We start from the raw sequence: 18,993 nt of genomic DNA, 5'->3' as shown, positions 1-18,993 counted from the left end.
ACTTTCTTCTTCCACACACTTTACCAAACTCCGTCACCAGCTTCTGCAGTTTCTCACATGAATCCGCCACCAGCGCTGTATCATCAGCGAACAACAACTGACTCACTTCCCAAGCTCTCTCATCCCCAACAGACTTCATACTTGCCCCTCTTTCCAAAACTCTTGCATTTACCTCCCTAACAACCCCATCCATAAACAAATTAAACAACCATGGAGACATCACACACCCCTGCCGCAAACCTACATTCACTGAGAACCAATCACTTTCCTCTCTTCCTACACGTACACATGCCTTACATCCTCGATAAAAACTTTTCACTGCTTCTAACAACTTGCCTCCCACACCCTATCAACTCTATCATATGCCTTCTCCAGATCCATAAATGCTACATACAAATCCATTTGCTTTTCTAAGTATTTCTCACATACATTCTTCAAAGCAAACACCTGATCCACACATCCTCTACCACTTCTGAAACCACACTGCTCTTCCCCAATCTGATGCTCTGTACATGCCTTCACCCTCTCAATTAATACCCTCCCATATAATTTACCAGGAATACTCAACAAACTTATACCTCTGTAATTTGAGCACTCACTCTTATCCCCTTTGCCTTTGTACAATGGCACTATGCACGCATTCCGCCAATCCTCAGGCACCTCACCATGAGTCATACATACATTAAATAACCTTACCAACCAGTCAACAATACAGTCACCCCCTTTTTTAATAAATTCCACTGCAATACCATCCAAACCTGCTGCCTTGCCGGCTTTCATCTTCCGCAAAGCTTTTACTACCTCTTCTCTGTTTACCAAATCATTTTCCCTAACCCTCTCACTTTGCACACCACCTCGACCAAAACACCCTATATCTGCCACTCTGTCATCAGACACATTCAACAAACCTTCAAAATACTCATTCCATCTCCTTCTCACATCACCACTACTTGTTATCACCTCCCCATTTACGCCCTTCACTGAAGTTCCCATTTGCTCCCTTGTCTTACGCACCCTATTTACCTCCTTCCAGAACATCTTTTTATTCTCCCTAAAATTTACTGATAGTCTCTCACCCCAACTCTCATTTGCCCTTTTTTTCACCTCTTGCACCTTTCTCTTGACCTCCTGTCTCTTTCTTTTATACTTCTCCCACTCAATTGCATTTTTTCCCTGCAAAAATCGTCCAAATGCCTCTCTCTTCTCTTTCACTAATACTCTTACTTCTTCATCCCACCACTCACTACCCTTTCTAAACAGCCCACCTCCCACTCTTCTCATGCCACAAGCATCTTTTGCGCAATCCATCACTGATTCCCTAAATACATCCCATTCCTCCCCCACTCCCCTTACTTCCACTGTTCTCACCTTTTTCCATTCTGTACACAGTCTCTCCAGATACTTCTTCACACAGGTCTCCTTCCCAAGCTCACTTACTCTCACCACCTTCTTCACCCCAACATTCACTCTTCTTTTCTGAAAACCCATACTAATCTTCACCTTAGCCTCCACAAGATAATGATCAGACATCCCTCCAGTTGCACCTCTCAGCACATTGACATCCAAAAGTCTCTCTTTCGCACGCCTGTCAATTAACACGTAATCCAATAACGCTCTCTGGCCATCTCTCCTACTTACATAAGTATACTTATGTATATCTCGCTTTTTAAACCAGGTATTCCCAATCATCAGTCCTTTTTCAGCACATAAATCTACAAGCTCTTCACCATTTCCATTTACAACACTGAACACCCCATGCATACCAATTATTCCCTCAACTGCCACATTACTCACCTTTGCATTCAAATCACCCATCACTATAACCCGGTCTCGTGCATCAAAACCGCTAACACACTCATTTAGCTGCTCCCAAAACACTTGCCTCTCATGATCTTTCTTCTCATGCCCAGGTGCATATGCACCAATAATCACCCACCTCTCTCCATCAACTTTCAATTTTACCCATATTAATCGAGAATTTACTTTCTTACATTCTATCACATACTCCCACAACTCCTGTTTCAGGAGTATTGCTACTCCTTCCCTAGAAGAAGAAGAATGTATGTGAGAAATACTTAGAAAAGCAAACGGATTTGTATGTAGCATTTATGGATCTGGAGAAGGCATATGATAGAGTTGATAGAGATGCTCTGTGGAAGGTATTAAGAATATATGGTGTGGGTGGCAAGTTGTTAGAAGCAGTGAAAAGTTTTTATCGAGGATGTAAGGCATGTGTGCGTGTAGGAAGAGAGGAAAGTGATTGGTTCTCAGTGAATGTAGGTTTGCGGCAGGGGTGTGTGATGTCTCCATGGTTGTTTAATTTGTTTATGGATGGGGTTGTTAGGGAGGTGAATGCAAGAGTTTTGGAAAGAGGGGCAAAAATGAAGTCTGTTGTGGATGAGAGAGCTTGGGAAGTGAGTCAGTTGTTGTTTGCTGATGATACAGCACTGGTGGCTGATTCATGTGAGAAACTGCAGAAGCTGGTGACTGAGTTTGGTAAAGTGTGTGAAAGAAGAAAGTTAAGAGTAAATGTGAATAAGAGCAGGGTTATTAGGTACAGTAGGGTTGAGGGTCAAGGCAATTGGGAGGTAAGTTTGAATGAAGAAAAACTGGAGGAAGTAAAGTGTTTTAGATATCTGGGAGTGGATCTGGCAGCGGATGGAACCATGGAAGCGGAAGTGGATCATAGGGTGGGGGAGGGGGCGAAAATCCTGGGAGCCTTGAAGAATGTGTGGAAGTCAAGAACATTATCTTGGAAAGCAAAAATGGGTATGTTTGAAGGAATAGTGGTCCCAACAATATTGTATGGTTGCGAGGCGTGGGCTATGGATAGAGTTGTGCACAGGAGGGTGGATGTGCTGGAAATGAGATGTTTGAGGATAATGTGTGGTGTGAGGTGGTTTGATCGAGTAAGTAACGTAAGGGTAAGAGAGATGTGTGGAAATAAAAAGAGCGTGGTTGAGAGAGCAGAAGAGGGTGTTTTGAAATGGTTTGGGCACATGGAGAGAATGAGTGAGGAAAGATTGAGCAAGAGGATATATGTGTCGGAGGTGGAGGGAACGAGGAGAAGTGGGAGACCAAATTGGAGGTGGAAAGATTGGGTGAAAAAGATTTTGTGTGATCAGGGCCTGAACATGCAGGAGGGTGAAAGGAGGGCAAGGAATAGAGTGAATTGGATCGATGTGGTATACCGGGGTTGACGTGCTGTCAGTGGATTGAATCATGGCATGTGAAGCGTCTGGGGTAAACCATGGAAAGCTGTAGGTATGTATATTTGCGTGTGCGGACGTGTATGTATATACATGTGTATGGGGGTGGGTTGAGCCATTTCTTTCGTCTGTTTCCTTGCGCTACCTCGCAAACGCGGGAGAGAGGGACAAAGCAAAAAAAAAAAAAAAAAATATATATATATATATATATATATATATATATATATATATATTTTTCTTTTTTTCTTTTTTTTTTATACTTTGTCGCTGTCTCCCGCGTTTGCGAGGTAGCGCAAGGAAACAGACGAAAGAAATGGCTCAACCCACCCCCATACACATGTATATACATACACGTCCGCATATATATATATTTTTTTTATACTTTGTCGCTGTATATATATATATATATATATATATATATATATATATATATATATATATATATATATATATATATATACGGGTTGGGCCATTTCTTTCATCTGTTTCCTTGCGCTACCTCGCAAACGCGGGAGACAGCGACAAAGCAAAAAAAAAAATATATATATATATATATATATATATATATATATATATATATATATATATATATATATACACAATATCATCAGTATCATTAAATTCACTGTATACTGTATGCCCCAAGGGGGGTTATCACCCCCTACTGCAGGTGAAGCAGATAAATTGTTTGTAAAGGATGCTAAGCGATTCTTTACCTTGTCCAAATCTGATACCAGTAAGCATACTAAAGGCATTTTACTTGATATGACCTTTCTTTAGATGTTTGTGGGGCCGAAGAAAAGATCTTGCCATAATGGTAGGGTTAGTGTTCAGTGCTCACCACCTGAATTGAGTTGAATAATACTGTTTCTCAGAACTGCCTCTCCTTTTGTAATTACATCTTTTGCTTTTTGTATAAAGCTACTTCTATTGGTGGCTACTCCTTTAGCCTAATTGTCATTTCAAGGCTCAGCCACTATTTTCAAACTTGTTTAACCTTCTTTCAAATATTCATGCATGTTTGTTAGTTGTGTACTTGGTGCATTACATAATCATTCCAGCTTCCTTGTCACATCTAGGTATTTTCCATGATTTACACCTGGCTCATTTGAAATATTGTTCTTTATACAAAGCTTTATAAATAATGCTAGACATTAAAATACCATACACCTCAATCTTCATCACCTAGCATCTCTAAATGTTGTAGTTCCACTTCTTATCATTATTTTTTAACGATGGAAGTTCCATTCAAGGACAAAAGTCCACAAGGCCAGACCTTAGCTGAGATATAGTTTTTTTATGTTGGAAGCTCCAGTCATGGACGAAAGTCCACATCAAGGCTGGGCCTTGACTGAGATATAGAGAAGGGGAAAAAGAAGAGTCAAAGGAAATTATTCACAAATTTTGGAGGAAGTGAAAAACCTGTCTTTTAAAATGTGTTGACACAATTATTGGGAAAGAGAGGGCAGACAGTTCCAAAGCTTTGTGGTGCTTCACCAAACCACTCTCCATACCTACCTCACTTTGCATACCATCCCAAACAAAACATCCTACACATGCCACCTTTCATCACATATCAAACAATCCTTCAAAATATTCATTCTATCTCCTCCTCACTCCATCACTAACTGTTAACATTCCCTTTTGCTCCCTTCACCAATGCTCCCATTTGTTCTCTTTGTCTTTCACACACTATTATCTACTCCTTCCAAATCATCTTTTTTTCTCCCCACAGTTTACTGATACCCGCTCACCCCAACTCTCATCTGCCCTCTTTTTCATCCCCTGCACCTTTCTCCTGACCTCTTATACATCTCCCAATCCTTTGTACCCCTTCCATGTAAGTACCACCAAATGCTAATCTTTTCTCTTTCACTAACTTCTTCATCCCATCACCCATTACTCTTTCTAATCTGCCCACCTCCCATCTTTTGCATCCACATGCATCTCTTACACATGCCATTAATGCTTCCCCAAATTCCTTCCATTCCTCATCCACTCCCCTCATTCATTTACTCTCACCTTTTGTCATTTTCCACTCAATCTCCTGGTTTTTCTTCACAAAAGTCTCCTTTCCAAGCTGACTTAATCTCCCCACTTTCTTCTTCCCAATATTGTTTCCTCCTTTTCAAAAACCTCTACAAATGTTCATCCTTGCCTCCTCTTGATAATGATCAGACATCCCATAAGCTGTCCATCTCAGCACATATACATCCAAAAGTATCTCTATTATATAAGTTATATCCACAGAATAACACAGAATACCACATGTGTTGCAATAATACCCTCAACTGCCATATCACTTACCTTCGCATTTAAATCACCTATCAAAACCCCTGACACACTCACTTAGCTGCTCTAAAAACAGAATTTGTATGACGCATTTATGAATCTGGAAAAAGCATATGACAAGGTTGACAGGGAAGCTCTGTGGAAGGTGCTACGAATATTATGTGTGGGAGGAAAGCTATGAAAAGCCTTAAGGAGTTTTGCCACGAGCTTAAGCTATGTGTGCAAGTAGGTAGAGAGGAGGGTGAATGGTTCCACAAGAAGGTGGTGGTTCTACATAATGGGTGTGATGTGACTATGACTGTTTAACCTGTGTTTGTGGATGGAGAAGTTAGGGAGATGAATGTAAGGGTCTTCAAGGGAGCAAGTATACAGTCCATGAAATAGCAATGGTGGCAGATTCAAGAGAGAAGCTGCACAAGATGGTGTCTGAGTGTGGGTTAGTGTGTGAAAGTAGAAAGTAGAAAGCTGAGAATAAACATGAATAAAATTAGGGTTGGTAGGTTTAGCAGTGAAGAGAGAGGGGTTATGTGGAACGTGATTTTTGAATGGAGAGAACTTGGAGTAAGCAGTGTGTTTTAAATACCTGGGAGCAGATTTGGAGAAATATGAAACCATGGGAACTTATGGGGGCCTGGGTGGTGAATCAGTTGTTGTTTGCCGATGACATGAAACAGGTGGAAGATTTGAGAGAGAAACTGCAGAAGCTGGTGTCTAAGTTTGGTTTGGGAAATTGCGTGTGTAAGGTAAACTTGAAAGCACATGAGTAAAAGCAAAATCATTAGGTTTAGCAGTGCAATGAGATAGGTTACTTGGGGAGTGAGTTTGAATGGAAAAAAAAATTAGAGGATACCTGGGAGTGGAAATAGCAGCAAATGGAACCATGGGAGCTGAGGTAAGTTACAAGGTGGGTGAGAGGGCAAAGCCTGGGTGCACTAAGGAACATGTGGAAAGATAGTTCACTACCTAGGGGTGAAAAGTTGGGTATGTTTAGTATGTCTGAAAGTATAGTAGTTCAAATGGTGTTGTATGGATGCAGGAATGGGCTACTGATGTGAGTGTATGAGGATGAATGTGTTGAAAATGAAATGTATGAGGGAAATATATGGTGTCAGGAAGGTTGACTAAGTAAGAAATGATAGGGTAAGACAGAGAAGTGTGGTAATAAGAAGAGTGCTGTTGACAGCTGAAGAGGGTGTGCTGAAATGGTTTCAACATATGCAAAGAATGAGTGAAATGTTGACAAAGAGGATTATTACTTTTTTTATTTTGCTTTGTTGCTGTCTCCCGCGTTAGCGAGGTAGTGCAAGGAAACAGACGAAAGAATGGCCCAACCCACCCACATACACATGTTTATACATACACGTCCACACACGCAAATATACATACCTATACATCTCAATGTACACATATATATACACACAAAGACATATACATATATACACATGTACATAATTCATACTGTCTGCCTTTATTTATTCCCATCACCACCTCGCCACACATAGAATAACCACCCCCTACCCCCTCATGTGTGCGAGGTAGTGCTAGGAAAAGACAACAAAGGTCCCATTCGTTCACACTCAGTCTCTAGCTGTCATGTAATAATGCACCGAAACCACAGCTCCCTTTCCACATCCAGGCCCCACACAACTTTCCATGGTTTACCCCAGACGCTTCACATGCCCTGGTTCAATCCATTGACAGCACGTCTACCCCGGTTTACCACATCATTCCAATTCACTCTATTCCTTGCACGCCTTTCACCCTCCTGCATGTTCAGGCCCCGATCACTCAAAATCTTTTTCACTCCATCTTTCCACCTCCAATTTGGTCTCCCACTTTTCCTCGTTCCCTCCACCTCTGACACATATATCCTCTTGGTCAATCTTTCCTCTCATTCTCTCCATGTGACCAAACCATTTCAAAACACCCTCTTCTGCTCTATCAACCACACTCTTTTATTTCCACACATCTCTCTTACCCTTACATTACTTACTCGATCAAACCACCTCACACCACATATTGTCCTCAAACATCTCATTTCCAGCACATCCACTCTCCTGCACACAACTCTATCCATAGCCCATGCCTCGCAACCATACAACATTGTTGGAACCACTATTCCTTCAAACATACCCATTTTTGCTTTCCGAGATAACGTTCTCGACTTCCAAACATTCTTCAAGGCTCCCAGAATTTTCGCCCCCTCCCCCACCCTATGATTCACTTCCGCTTCCATGGTTCCATCCGCTGCCAGATCCACTCCCAGATATCTAAACACTTTACTTCCTCCAGTTTTTCTCCATTCAAACTTACCTCCCAATTGAGGATATGTTTGTCAAAAGTAGACAGGACAAAGAAGAGGGAGACTGAATTGGAGATGGATGTATGGAGTGAATGAAGGTTTTAGTACTTAGGGCCTAAATCCACAGATGGGTGAAAGGCATGTATGGGAGAGAGTTCAATGAAGCAACATGGTACTTATACAGGAAATGCTATTCTGCTATATGAAGCTTAGAGGTCTGTGGGGCTTGGACGTGGATAGGTGGCTGTTTTCAGTGCATAACACATGACAGCTAAAGAATGGCTGGGAGTGATCAGGGCCTTTTTTTCATCACTTCCTGGCAATACCTCACAAACATGAAAAATGGCAAACAAGAATGAAAAGAAAAAAGAAAACATGTCACCTACCATGGAAGGACCCCCACTTGAGAAAATTATCTATTTTTTTTGCCTCTATGGTGATCAACTCACAGTTGAGAAAATACACACAAGAAAATATATACGTAGCTCTGAGAGCAAGGACACCAAGTCTTCACTTCATGTGGAATCACTATATGTGTGTGAACTTGCTCTTATGTGAGGGCCATACTTCTAACAGTCCCTCTTTTCATGAAGTCCAAATTCCCTGCTATACAAATGCGTGAGGCAGAAAGTGGGCCAAAACTTCAGTAAGAGTTGATGGGTAGAGGAAGGACAGGTTCTGGGTGATGCATGCCACATTCCCACTTGTGGGTCAGTCTCACAATTACCACTGTTGTGTACAGATCCGTGCTACTTGTGCAATTTGGCTATACCTGCTAAAGTGATTTTCCTGCAACCTGACATGGCATCTAAATGCCCAGCAACACCTCCTTTGCCAAAACCAGCAGTTAAACAGAAGAAAACTTCCCTGACCTCAAAAACAAAGCTTGAAATCTAACGACTTGCTGATACCGGTGAGGGCGTGTCAGTGCAGAAAAGAGTGCGCCAAGACCTCAGTAAGGGTTGGCATGCTGAGTAAGCATGGGTCCTCGATCAAGCATACCATGTTCCTGCCAGCAAGTCTGTCTCACAGTTTCCACCTCTGTGTGCAGATCTGTGCTTCTTATGTGATCTGGGTACACCTGCTAATGCGATTTACCTGCAAATTGCTGTGTTTGTATTTGTTAATATATCATCCAAACGTCCAGCAACATCTTCTACCCTCCTACTCCAGAAACAGCACTTAAACAGAAGAGAACCTCTCTGATCTTAGAAAAGAAACTAGAAATCTTACTACAAACTGATGCTGGTGATGGAGCATCAGCTTTTGGATGTGCTTACAACATGGATGAATCTACAATCCACAACATAAAGAAGAATGCACAGATATACAAAGTGCTGTGGTCCATTCATCTCACTGTCTGCTAAGATAACCACAACAGTTAGAAATCCACGTATGGAGAAGATAGAGAAAATGCTCTTATTACGAACAGAGCGTGAGATGAAAAAGAAAAACAGCCTTAGTATCTTAAGCTCAGGTTTAAAGCTCTGAAGAGTTATGAGCATTATGTAGCTCTGAAGAGTTATGAGCATTATGTAAAAGAAGATAATGCAGATGAACCAGAGCCACTGAAAGCATATTAAGGATAGCTAGACAAGTTAACCTGACTTCAGAAGCTACACAATGTACAGGTAACAGGAGAATCCGCCCATGCTGACCATGAAGCTTCCGCACATAACCCATATTCTCAATATGTTTATTGGTTTGCTATATGCATACTCTTTTTGTAAAGTTTCCACTGAACATAACCACCACATAAAGCAAGGGATGGGTATATCATGTTTCAAAAAGTGGTAAGGTCTAATAACCATTACAGGTATTACTAACTACCAAGTTTCAAATTGTTGCCTTTTCAAAACACACTGTGACTTGTTTACCTTCCTATGAATAACATATTGCTCTAAACACAAATGCAAAAAATAACATACAAGAATAACTGGCAAATACAGAAATGCAAAAAATAACATACAAGAATAAATGGCAATTACAGAAGAGTCCTAATCTGTAATGTCTGTCAGCCTAAGTGAACTTGTGTGTGTCACACAACTGTACACATGGTGGCCATAAAGCCTTAACTGTTAATGAGACAAAGAGTTTACCTGCTGCACCTGATGAAGGGTGAGGCCAGTAGTTCCCCCACTACCAGTAACTGCTGAAGTGAGATACGTAACCGGGCCAGGGGCTAAGCCAGCAGTAGTGCCACTCGTCACACCACTACCAACAGTATTGCTGCCTCCACCACCAACACTACCACTGCCTGAACCTACTGTATTTGTAACGCCACTGCCACTTACTGAAATACAAAGTCATTCTGAATTAATATATAAAGGCTACAATCCTATTGCTTTCTTGAATGTGTGTCTCACTTTAAGAATGTTAGCCAAATACATTTTGCATATCAGTAAAAATCAATTTCATCTACACCATATGAAAAGTTCATTAAACATTTCTAATCACTGTATTAATCAAAGATATCCATAAGTCTTACCATTACCCCAGAGCTGAGAGAATCAATAAAACTTAAAAACTTGAAGAGTTTATTTACAATCTCACTTCTGGCACCCTTCCTCTTCCATACTTCCAAGATGTGTTCAAAATTAAGGCAATGGAGTCCTTTGGTTTACATTCCTAGTACTTCCTTCAGCGTCTTCACTACTACAATGGTAATGATCTACAGGGTCCAGAAAAAACCTTGTCTGCTTCTCCATACATTTTCAAAGGCTTTGTCACACTTACATTGTATTACTTTGTCATCTCCCCTTTGGCCTTGATTACCTTCTGCAGACATTTGGACATGGAACTGGCAAGATTCCTGGGGTACTGCAGTCCATATTTAGGGTCTTGATCTCCTGAACATGGCAAGGCAATGATGAGGTTTTACAAGAGACAGCCAACTAATCACATATTCTGAGCACCCACTGCACCAGGAAACCTCACATATAAACCCTACTTTCTTTATTCCAGGCAAGAATTCAGCTTTCTCCTCCTTAAAAGGGTAAAAGCCAACCATCTTGAAGCATGGACAGATGAGATATAGTCCTCTGAAGTGGTATTACCAAAATAAAGTGGCTGCCTGGAAGATTACAGAAAGAGCATCACTCCCTCAAGATAGCCTGAAGTGTTAGAAACACTAGTCTCAGTGACCAAATGCATAATGATTTCACCCTGAGAATGTTATATGCCTGTACTCACAATAAGCCTCAGCCGTAAATTGCCTTTAAAAATATATGGAGGCCGATAAGGGTTCGGCTGATACTGTACATCCTCAGGACACTGAAACTACTTTCATAAGTACTGACCTCCCATCTTCACATCAAAGGCTCTCATACCTGCCAATCTTTTCATTATTAGGCATTAATCCTCAAATGAGGTTTAATGAATTCGACCCTCATATGAGGTTTAATTGCTCCTACCCTCATCTGAATTCCTACTCAATGTTTCAACTTGCATATCCTCAATGTCAGAACAGAAAAGAGAAGGAAAGGCAGAATGACAGATGTTAGCCATGCCCTTAGCTAAAGAACAGATAGACCTAACAGTGAATGAAGAGGAGAGGTTGCTGCACTTCATCTGATGAAGGAATGCTTTGCCTCATGAATAACATACTTGCAAGGATTATGGGCAGTGATAAATGCTGAAAGAAAGTCTAATGAAGGAAAGTATTTCCATGATCAGTGTACCTGATCCCTGCAAAAATTCACTGTACACTTTAAAGTGTCTCATTTTTGTCATATGTGCTTCACATTCTTTAAATCATAGCAAAAGAAATGTGACGGGCAAAGTCATGTCCCAATCATAGCCTTCTCAAATGAAAGGTGAGATAATAGGTGTATAAAAAAAGAATGAAGAAAGCATTACCTTTCGCTCCTCCAGTGTATCTGGGCCCAAATCTTAAAAAAGGAAAGATTATAGGAAGAAAGAAAGACAAATGATGAAAAAGAATGCCAAAGCTTTGTTACATCATGAGAGGCATATGATGATTAAACATTATGATATAATGGTTAATCATCATATCTCCACACAGAAGTTATGGGAAGAAGCAGCTAAATACATGCCACAGGTCTGATTCATGGAGGCTGGGACACACAGTAGGAATGAGCGCATACACATGCTCATGAAAGCATTGGCCAGAATAATATCAGTGAACCGAGTGGGCAGTAGCATTACAGTGGACAAAAGAGATAGTTGAAGAAAGGTGATAGCATGAAAGTTAATCAGGCTGAAGCCTTCCATTTCATTCTGGCTAAGAAAGAGGTGTAAAAGCAGTACTCAATACGGAGGCAAAAGGAAGCTCTTGTAAAAATGGAATAGCTGCTTAGAAGAAAATAACTTCAGCACCTATTACAACAGCCCCAGCTTTTGGGAAGCATATCTAGCAAATCTTTATAATGAGAATTCTGGATAAAGTACAAGGTATTGTTATGCCTAACAGGTTTATATTTTTGTAAGGGCAAATTGATGTGTTTTGTAACAGAATAGTAAAAAATGAGGGAGATTTTGAAAGAAATATAAACACAAAATGTGCTTTGGCACTCCTGAATTTAATCAGATCACTGCTTCCCCATTACACAATGTTCTACAGGTCTGACTTAAGAGAGAAAATATGTTCAGTACAAAAAAAAGAAGTATTGGAGTAGGAGAGAAAATCAGGTGAGGTGTGTAGGGTGGAGTTGTCAGCATAGGAAGATCTTTACACCAAGAAGAAAGAGGGTGAGCAATACGACAAAAACTAAAGGACACCAATGATGGTATGGTAACACAGGTGTTCCCAATCAGGGAAACAAATATATGCATTAGTGAACATAGAGATCCAGAGGAAACCAAAGGAAGGAAGTTTAGCAAGTAAAGGTTATTTATGTGCCCTGTCAACTGCTCTCGGGATGTCTCAGGTCACAACTAAAGATTCACCAAAATCCTTACAAGTGAAGGGCCAAAGGTGGGCCATATATGAAAAAAGATCACTAACAAACCCTGCACTGCAAAAGCAGTATTGGTGATCTGAAAGACAGGAAAGACATTCTATGAAAATATGAAAGTGAGATTTAAGAAAAGTTTTGAAAACTTTGGAAATAGCAGAAGAGAGAGAAATGGGGTGGTAGATGGATTGGAGTGGTCTCCTGTCTTTGGGGTGGCCTGCACTAAAGCTTGTCTCCAAAAGAAAGGAATTTTGGGGTTTTAAGACAAAAAGAAATTAAGCAAGCATGGATCCAAACAAGCTGACATGCACAATCCTTAAAGACATGGAGGTATGCCATTCAGTCCATTTGTACATAGAAGAGATGAACACTGGGAGAAGAAAATAAGGGAGAGGGTATAAGTTTTCTAGAAGGTGGAGGGAGCACTAAAAGTGGAAACAACTAAAGTGGAGTTAAAGGAAAATGAGATGCTGAGAAGGACTGTTTTATCTATTGGAAAGTATGTTATAAATGAATCAGATCAGACAAGAGAAGTGAAGGATGAATTACAGAAGCTATTGGAGACACCTTTGGTTATGATTTATCAACTGAAGAAAAAAGGTGAAACAAGCACATTTCCTTTTCATCAAAGTTTAAGTGTACTTCACTCAACAGAGAGCAGCTTTGCAACATTTCCTAGAAAGATAAATTGCAGGAGAAGGTACCTGCTTACATGCTAGTACATACAATGTAATTCTCTCTCGGCAGCATGACTTTCAAGTTGCACTCACTACTTGACTCATATGATGATGAATGACATTTCTATAGATCAACTCTTCTAGTCCCATCACTTGCTTGCTACAAAATACATTTTTTCTTCTGAAGCTACTCCTCTGGCATAGTTATATATTTTAGGTTCATCTAGAACTGTCTTCAACCATATATCTAATCCTCTTATGAACATTTCTGTAGTCACTCATTTAGATTTCTTAAATCAACTAGTATTATATTAAATGAAAAAAGTTCCACTTTCCTTGTTCGGCATTTATATATCTTTGTCTTAAGCTTTTTGGGTATATTTCCATAAATCATTCAAGTTCAATGGCCCTACGTGCTCTGTGCCTGATGCAACAATTACCATAGCAAGAGCAAATCAAGCCATGACCAAAGGTTTAAAACTTTAACAGAAGAAGAAATTCATAAAACCATCCATGCCAAGATGATTTCTACTATGTGGTCATCTCAAAAGAAAGCCTCCCAGAAAGAATCAGCATCAATCCAGAGGAGACTTATCAAATTTGCAAAAGACAATGAGCCTCTCTAAAGTGCTAAAGTTGGCATCTTGATATGGGAATTGTGGTGAATGTGCCTAGCTGGATATAGCCAATTAAGATTAATGATAGGAAGACCCTATGGGGCAGAAACAGTGCAGCTACATAAAGGCTCCATAGCAACTGCAGGAGTTCATTCCTGGAAGACCCAGTGGCAGGCAAAACCATGGTTGCCAAGAAACTAGGCTTCAGGGAAATAGGGGGTCAGAGGGAGTGACCCCTATGAGATAATACCTTAAATCCTATCATGAACACTTCCAGGTTAAAAATCAGTATGGTTTACCACAGAAACATGCTGCTCTATAAAAGTACAAAGAAATTATGTTCAAAAATGTACAGTCACATATTAAAGAAACAATACCATAGAGTATGATGCTAGTACACCATCCATAATACCATGCAACTGGCCACAAAGTAGCCAACCATCTGTGCCCCACACAAGGTTGCCACAATTTTCTCAATGATTCACACTGTTGACTCGTTCACAACAAAATGTCTCCCAACAGATGCTGCACTTTCACAACATGCAAGGCAATCAAATAAGTCTACTTTTTCCCCAAAGACACTACTTTCCTTACACTTTTTGGGGTAGCACTAGATGCAACACTATGGGCAAAATCCAGGCAAAGTTAAATTTATCAAAAGTATGTTATGTATCAAGATAACTTATGGAGTTCCTCACTACATGAGAGTCAAAGGTAGACAGAATGACACAAGCAGGCAGAGTGAAAGCAATAAAAAGCTTATGTGACATGGTTATATCACTCGCGCATCACTGTAATCATCTCTATGCCACCAACAGCCTGAATCCTGCCAGGACTGGCTAAATGCAACCTGTAACACTTGCCCAACAGGTGGAAAAAATACCAAAGCTACTCAAAGCTTCATGCCTCATATTGAAAAACGATATACATTATTTTTTTTTTTTTTTTTTTTTTTTTTCCAAAAGAAGGAACAGAGAAGGGGGCCAGGTGAGGATTTTCCCTCTAAGGCCCAGTCCTCTGTTCTTAACGCTACCTCGCAAACGCGGGAAATGGCGAATAGTATGAAAAAAAAAAAAAAAAAAATTATCATAACAGTGTATAATCAAAACTGTAGTTGGTAATACTACTGTAAGGCAGGATCCACTAAAAAATACTGACCTATGAGTACCTTCAACAAGATTTTGTCATGATGGCTATCATTTTCTCCCTCAACCATCACTCCTTCACTCATTAATTATCTTGTCTACTGTGTGATGTGTTTTTGAAAGTTACTCTCCAGAGGTCACAGTCTTATTCTAGGCTTATTTGGTTATGTCTTTATCTATGAGACTAGCATTCTTCTGAGTGATTGTGTAATCACTCTCTGGAGCTCTCTGGTTTTCTTGGTAGTGCAGTAAATAAGTAAAGGTTGAGTATCCCTTATCCGAAATGCCTGGGACCAGAAGTGTTTTGAATTTTCAATTTTTTTGGATTTTGGAAAATTTGCATATAACTATTGAGATATTTGGGGGAGGGTACCCAAGTCTAAACACAAAATCCACTTAAGTTTCATATAAACTTTTACGGAAAGCCTGAAGATAATTTATACAATGTTTCTGATAATTTTGCTTCCTCTTTTTCTTATCAGTGTAAGTCATAGGGGTATCTGCAGGCCATTTTGACATATCAACATCTTTGTACCACAGAGCAGAGAATAAGCAAAAAACACAGAGAGTAATACATGTAGGTCTAGTGGTGACAATGGTTTGTAACAAACTGGCATCAACAGAGCGTAAAGAGCCCAACATGGGCAAGTGAGGTCAAGTGTGGAATTTTCCACTTGTACCATCATGATGCTACACAAAGTTTCAGATTTTGGAGGATTTTGGATTTTTGGATTAGGATGCTCAGACATTCATATACCTTTACTTGGTGCCTTTTTAATACATTTACAGGTGTTACCCTTGATATGATGATTCTGTTTTTGCCATGCTGATTTACTTCCAGGTTTAGGGTATAACTCTTTATACCTTTTATTTGTTGCTAGGCACACATTATCATACATCTTTCTCTATGTCTCTAAAGACTATAGAGTTCAAGCCCTTCCCATCTTTCATGGTAGTTCATACACTCAATTCAACTTAATTTACTTGGGCACCCAACTGTGCTGTAGCAGTTAGCGTTACAGACAGTGACACACTCATGGGCGGCCTGGGGTTGAGCGCACAGGTTGAAATATTGGTTGCGGCAGTCGGTCCGCAGTCAACACAGCTGTATGTTCAACCCTAGGGGCAGTGTTAGGAAAAACAAAAGAGGCCACATTCGTTCACATTCAGTCTCTACCTGTCATGTGTAATGCACTGAAACCACAGCTCCCTTTCCACATCCAGGCCAACCAGACCTTTCCATAGTTTACCCCAGATGCTTCACATGCCCTGGTTCAATCCACTGACGGCATATCAACCCCATATATCACTTTAATCCAATTCACTCTATTCCTTGCACGCCTTTCACCCTCCTGTATGTTCAGGACCTGATCGCTCAAAATCTTTTTCACTCCCTCCTTCCACCTCTAATTTGGTCTCCCACTTCTCCTTGTTCCCTCCACCTCTCACATATAGCTTCTTGGTCAATCTTTCCTCACTCATTCTCATATATATATATATATATATATATATATATATATATATATATATATATATGCAAGAGTTTTGGAAAGAGGGGCAAGTATGAAGTCTGTTGGGGATGAGAGAGCTTGGGAAGTGAGTCAGTTGTTGTTCGCTGATGATACAGCGCTGGTGGCTGATTCATGTGAGAAACTGCAGAAGCTGGTGACTGAGTTTGGTAAAGTGTGTGGAAGAAGAAAGTTAAGAGTAAATGTGAATAAGAGCAAGGTTATTAGGTACAGTAGGGTTGAGGGTCAAGTCAATTGGGAGGTGAGTTTGAATGGAGAAAAACTGGAGGAAGTGAAGTGTTTTAGATATCTGGGAGTGGATCTGGCAGCGGATGGAACCATGGAAGCGGAAGTGGATCATAGGGTGGGGGAGGGGGCGAAAATTTTGGGAGCCTTGAAAAATGTGTGGAAGTCGAGAACATTATCTCGGAAAGCAAAAATGGGTATGTTTGAGGGAATAGTGGTTCCAACAATGTTGTATGGTTGCGAGGCGTGGGCTATGGATAGAGATGTGCGCAGGAGGATGGATGTGCTGGAAATGAGATGTTTGAGGACAATGTGTGGTGTGAGGTGGTTTGATCGAGTAAGTAACGTAAGGGTAAGAGAGATGTGTGGAAATAAAAAGAGCGTGGTTGAGAGAGCAGAAGAGGGTGTTTTGAAATGGTTTGGGCACATGGAGAGAATGAGTGAGGAGAGATTGACCAAGAGGATATATGTGTCGGAGGTGGAGGGAACGAGGAGAAGAGGGAGACCAAATTGGAGGTGGAAAGATGGAGTGAAAAAGATTTTGTGTGATCGGGGCCTGAACATGCAGGAGGGTGAAAGGAGGGCAAGAAATAGAGTGAATTGGAGTCATGTGGTATACAGGGGTTGACGTGCTGTCAGTGGATTGAAGCAAGGCATGTGAAGCGTCTGGGGTAAACCATGGAAAGCTGTGTAGGTATGTATATTTGCGTGTGTGGACGTGTGTATGTACATGTGTATGGGGGGGGGGTTGGGCCATTTCTTTCGTCTGTTTCCTTGCGCTACCTCGCAAACGCGGGAGACAGCGACAAAGTATAAAAAAAAAAAAAAAAAAAAAAAAAAAAAAAATATATATATATACGGGTTATAGTGATGGGTGATTTGAATGCAAAGGTGAGTAATGTGGCAGTTGAGGGAATAATTGGTATGCATGGAGTGTTCAGTGTTGTAAATGGAAATGGTGAAGAGCTTGTAGATTTATGTGCTGAAAAAGGACTGATGATCGGGAATACCTGGTTTAAAAAGCGAGATATACATAAGTATACTTATGTAAGTAGGAGAGATGGCCAGAGAGCGTTATTGGATTACGTGTTAATGGACAGGCGTGCGAAAGAGAGACTTTTGGATGTCAATGTGCTGAGAGGTGCAACTGGAGGGATGTCTGATCATTATCTTGTGGAGGCTAAGGTGAAGATTAGTATGGGTTTTCAGAAAAGAAGAGTGAATGTTGGGGTGAAGAAGGTGGTGAGAGTAAGTGAGCTTGGGAAGGAGACCTGTGTGAAGAAGTATCAGGAGAGACTGTGTACAGAATGGAAAAAGGTGAGAACAATGGAAGTAAGGGGAGTGGGGGAGGAATGGGATGTATTTAGGGAATCAGTGATGGATTGCGCAAAAGATGCTTGTGGCATGAGAAGAGTGGGAGGTGGGCTGTTTAGAAAGGGTAGTGAGTGGTGGGATGAAGAAGTAAGAGTATTAGTGAAAGAGAAGAGAGAGGCATTTGGACGATTTTTGCAGGGAAAAAATGCAATTGAGTGGGAGAAGTATAAAAGAAAGAGACAGGAGGTCAAGAGAAAGGTGCAAGAGGTGAAAAAAAGGGCAAATGAGAGTTGGGGTGAGAGACTATCAGTAAATTTTAGGGAGAATAAAAAGATGTTCTGGAAGGAGGTAAATAGGGTGCGTAAGACAAGGGAGCAAATGGGAACTTCAGTGAAGGGCGTAAATGGGGAGGTGATAACAAGTAGTGGTGATGTGAGAAGGAGATGGAATGAGTATTTTGAAGGTTTGTTGAATGTGTCTGATGACAGAGTGGCAGATATAGGGTGTTTGGGTCGAGGTGGTGTGCAAAGTGAGAGGGTTAGGGAAAATGATTTGGTAAACAGAGAAGAGGTAGTAAAAGCTTTGCGGAAGATGAAAGCCGGCAAGGCAGCAGGTTTGGATGGTATTGCAGTGGAATTTATTAAAAAAGGGGGTGACTGTATTGTTGACTGGTTGGTAAGGTTATTTAATGTATGTATGACTCATGGTGAGGTGCCTGAGGATTGGCGGAATGCTTGCATAGTGCCATTGTACAAAGGCAAAGGGGA

The 18,993-nt window shown here is 40.7% G+C and overlaps 1 protein-coding gene across 2 annotated transcripts in view; it reads right to left on the bottom strand.

Annotated features, from left to right (window-relative positions):
- The window catches only part of LOC139755109 (uncharacterized), a 99,958-nt gene that overhangs the window by 25,835 nt on the left and 55,130 nt on the right, over window positions 1–18,993 (bottom strand). For both annotated transcript variants that reach the window (XM_071673242.1, XM_071673243.1), the window contains one exon: window positions 9,903–10,096. In XM_071673242.1, the coding sequence (XP_071529343.1) occupies window positions 9,903–10,096 (194 nt within the window). The remainder of the gene's footprint in view (window positions 1–9,902; window positions 10,097–18,993) is intronic.

This window comes from Panulirus ornatus, chromosome 18 (assembly GCF_036320965.1).
Source record: "Panulirus ornatus isolate Po-2019 chromosome 18, ASM3632096v1, whole genome shotgun sequence".
Lineage (NCBI taxonomy): Eukaryota > Metazoa > Arthropoda > Malacostraca > Decapoda > Palinuridae > Panulirus > Panulirus ornatus.
This window is presented reverse-complemented; position numbering and strand designations above follow the sequence as displayed.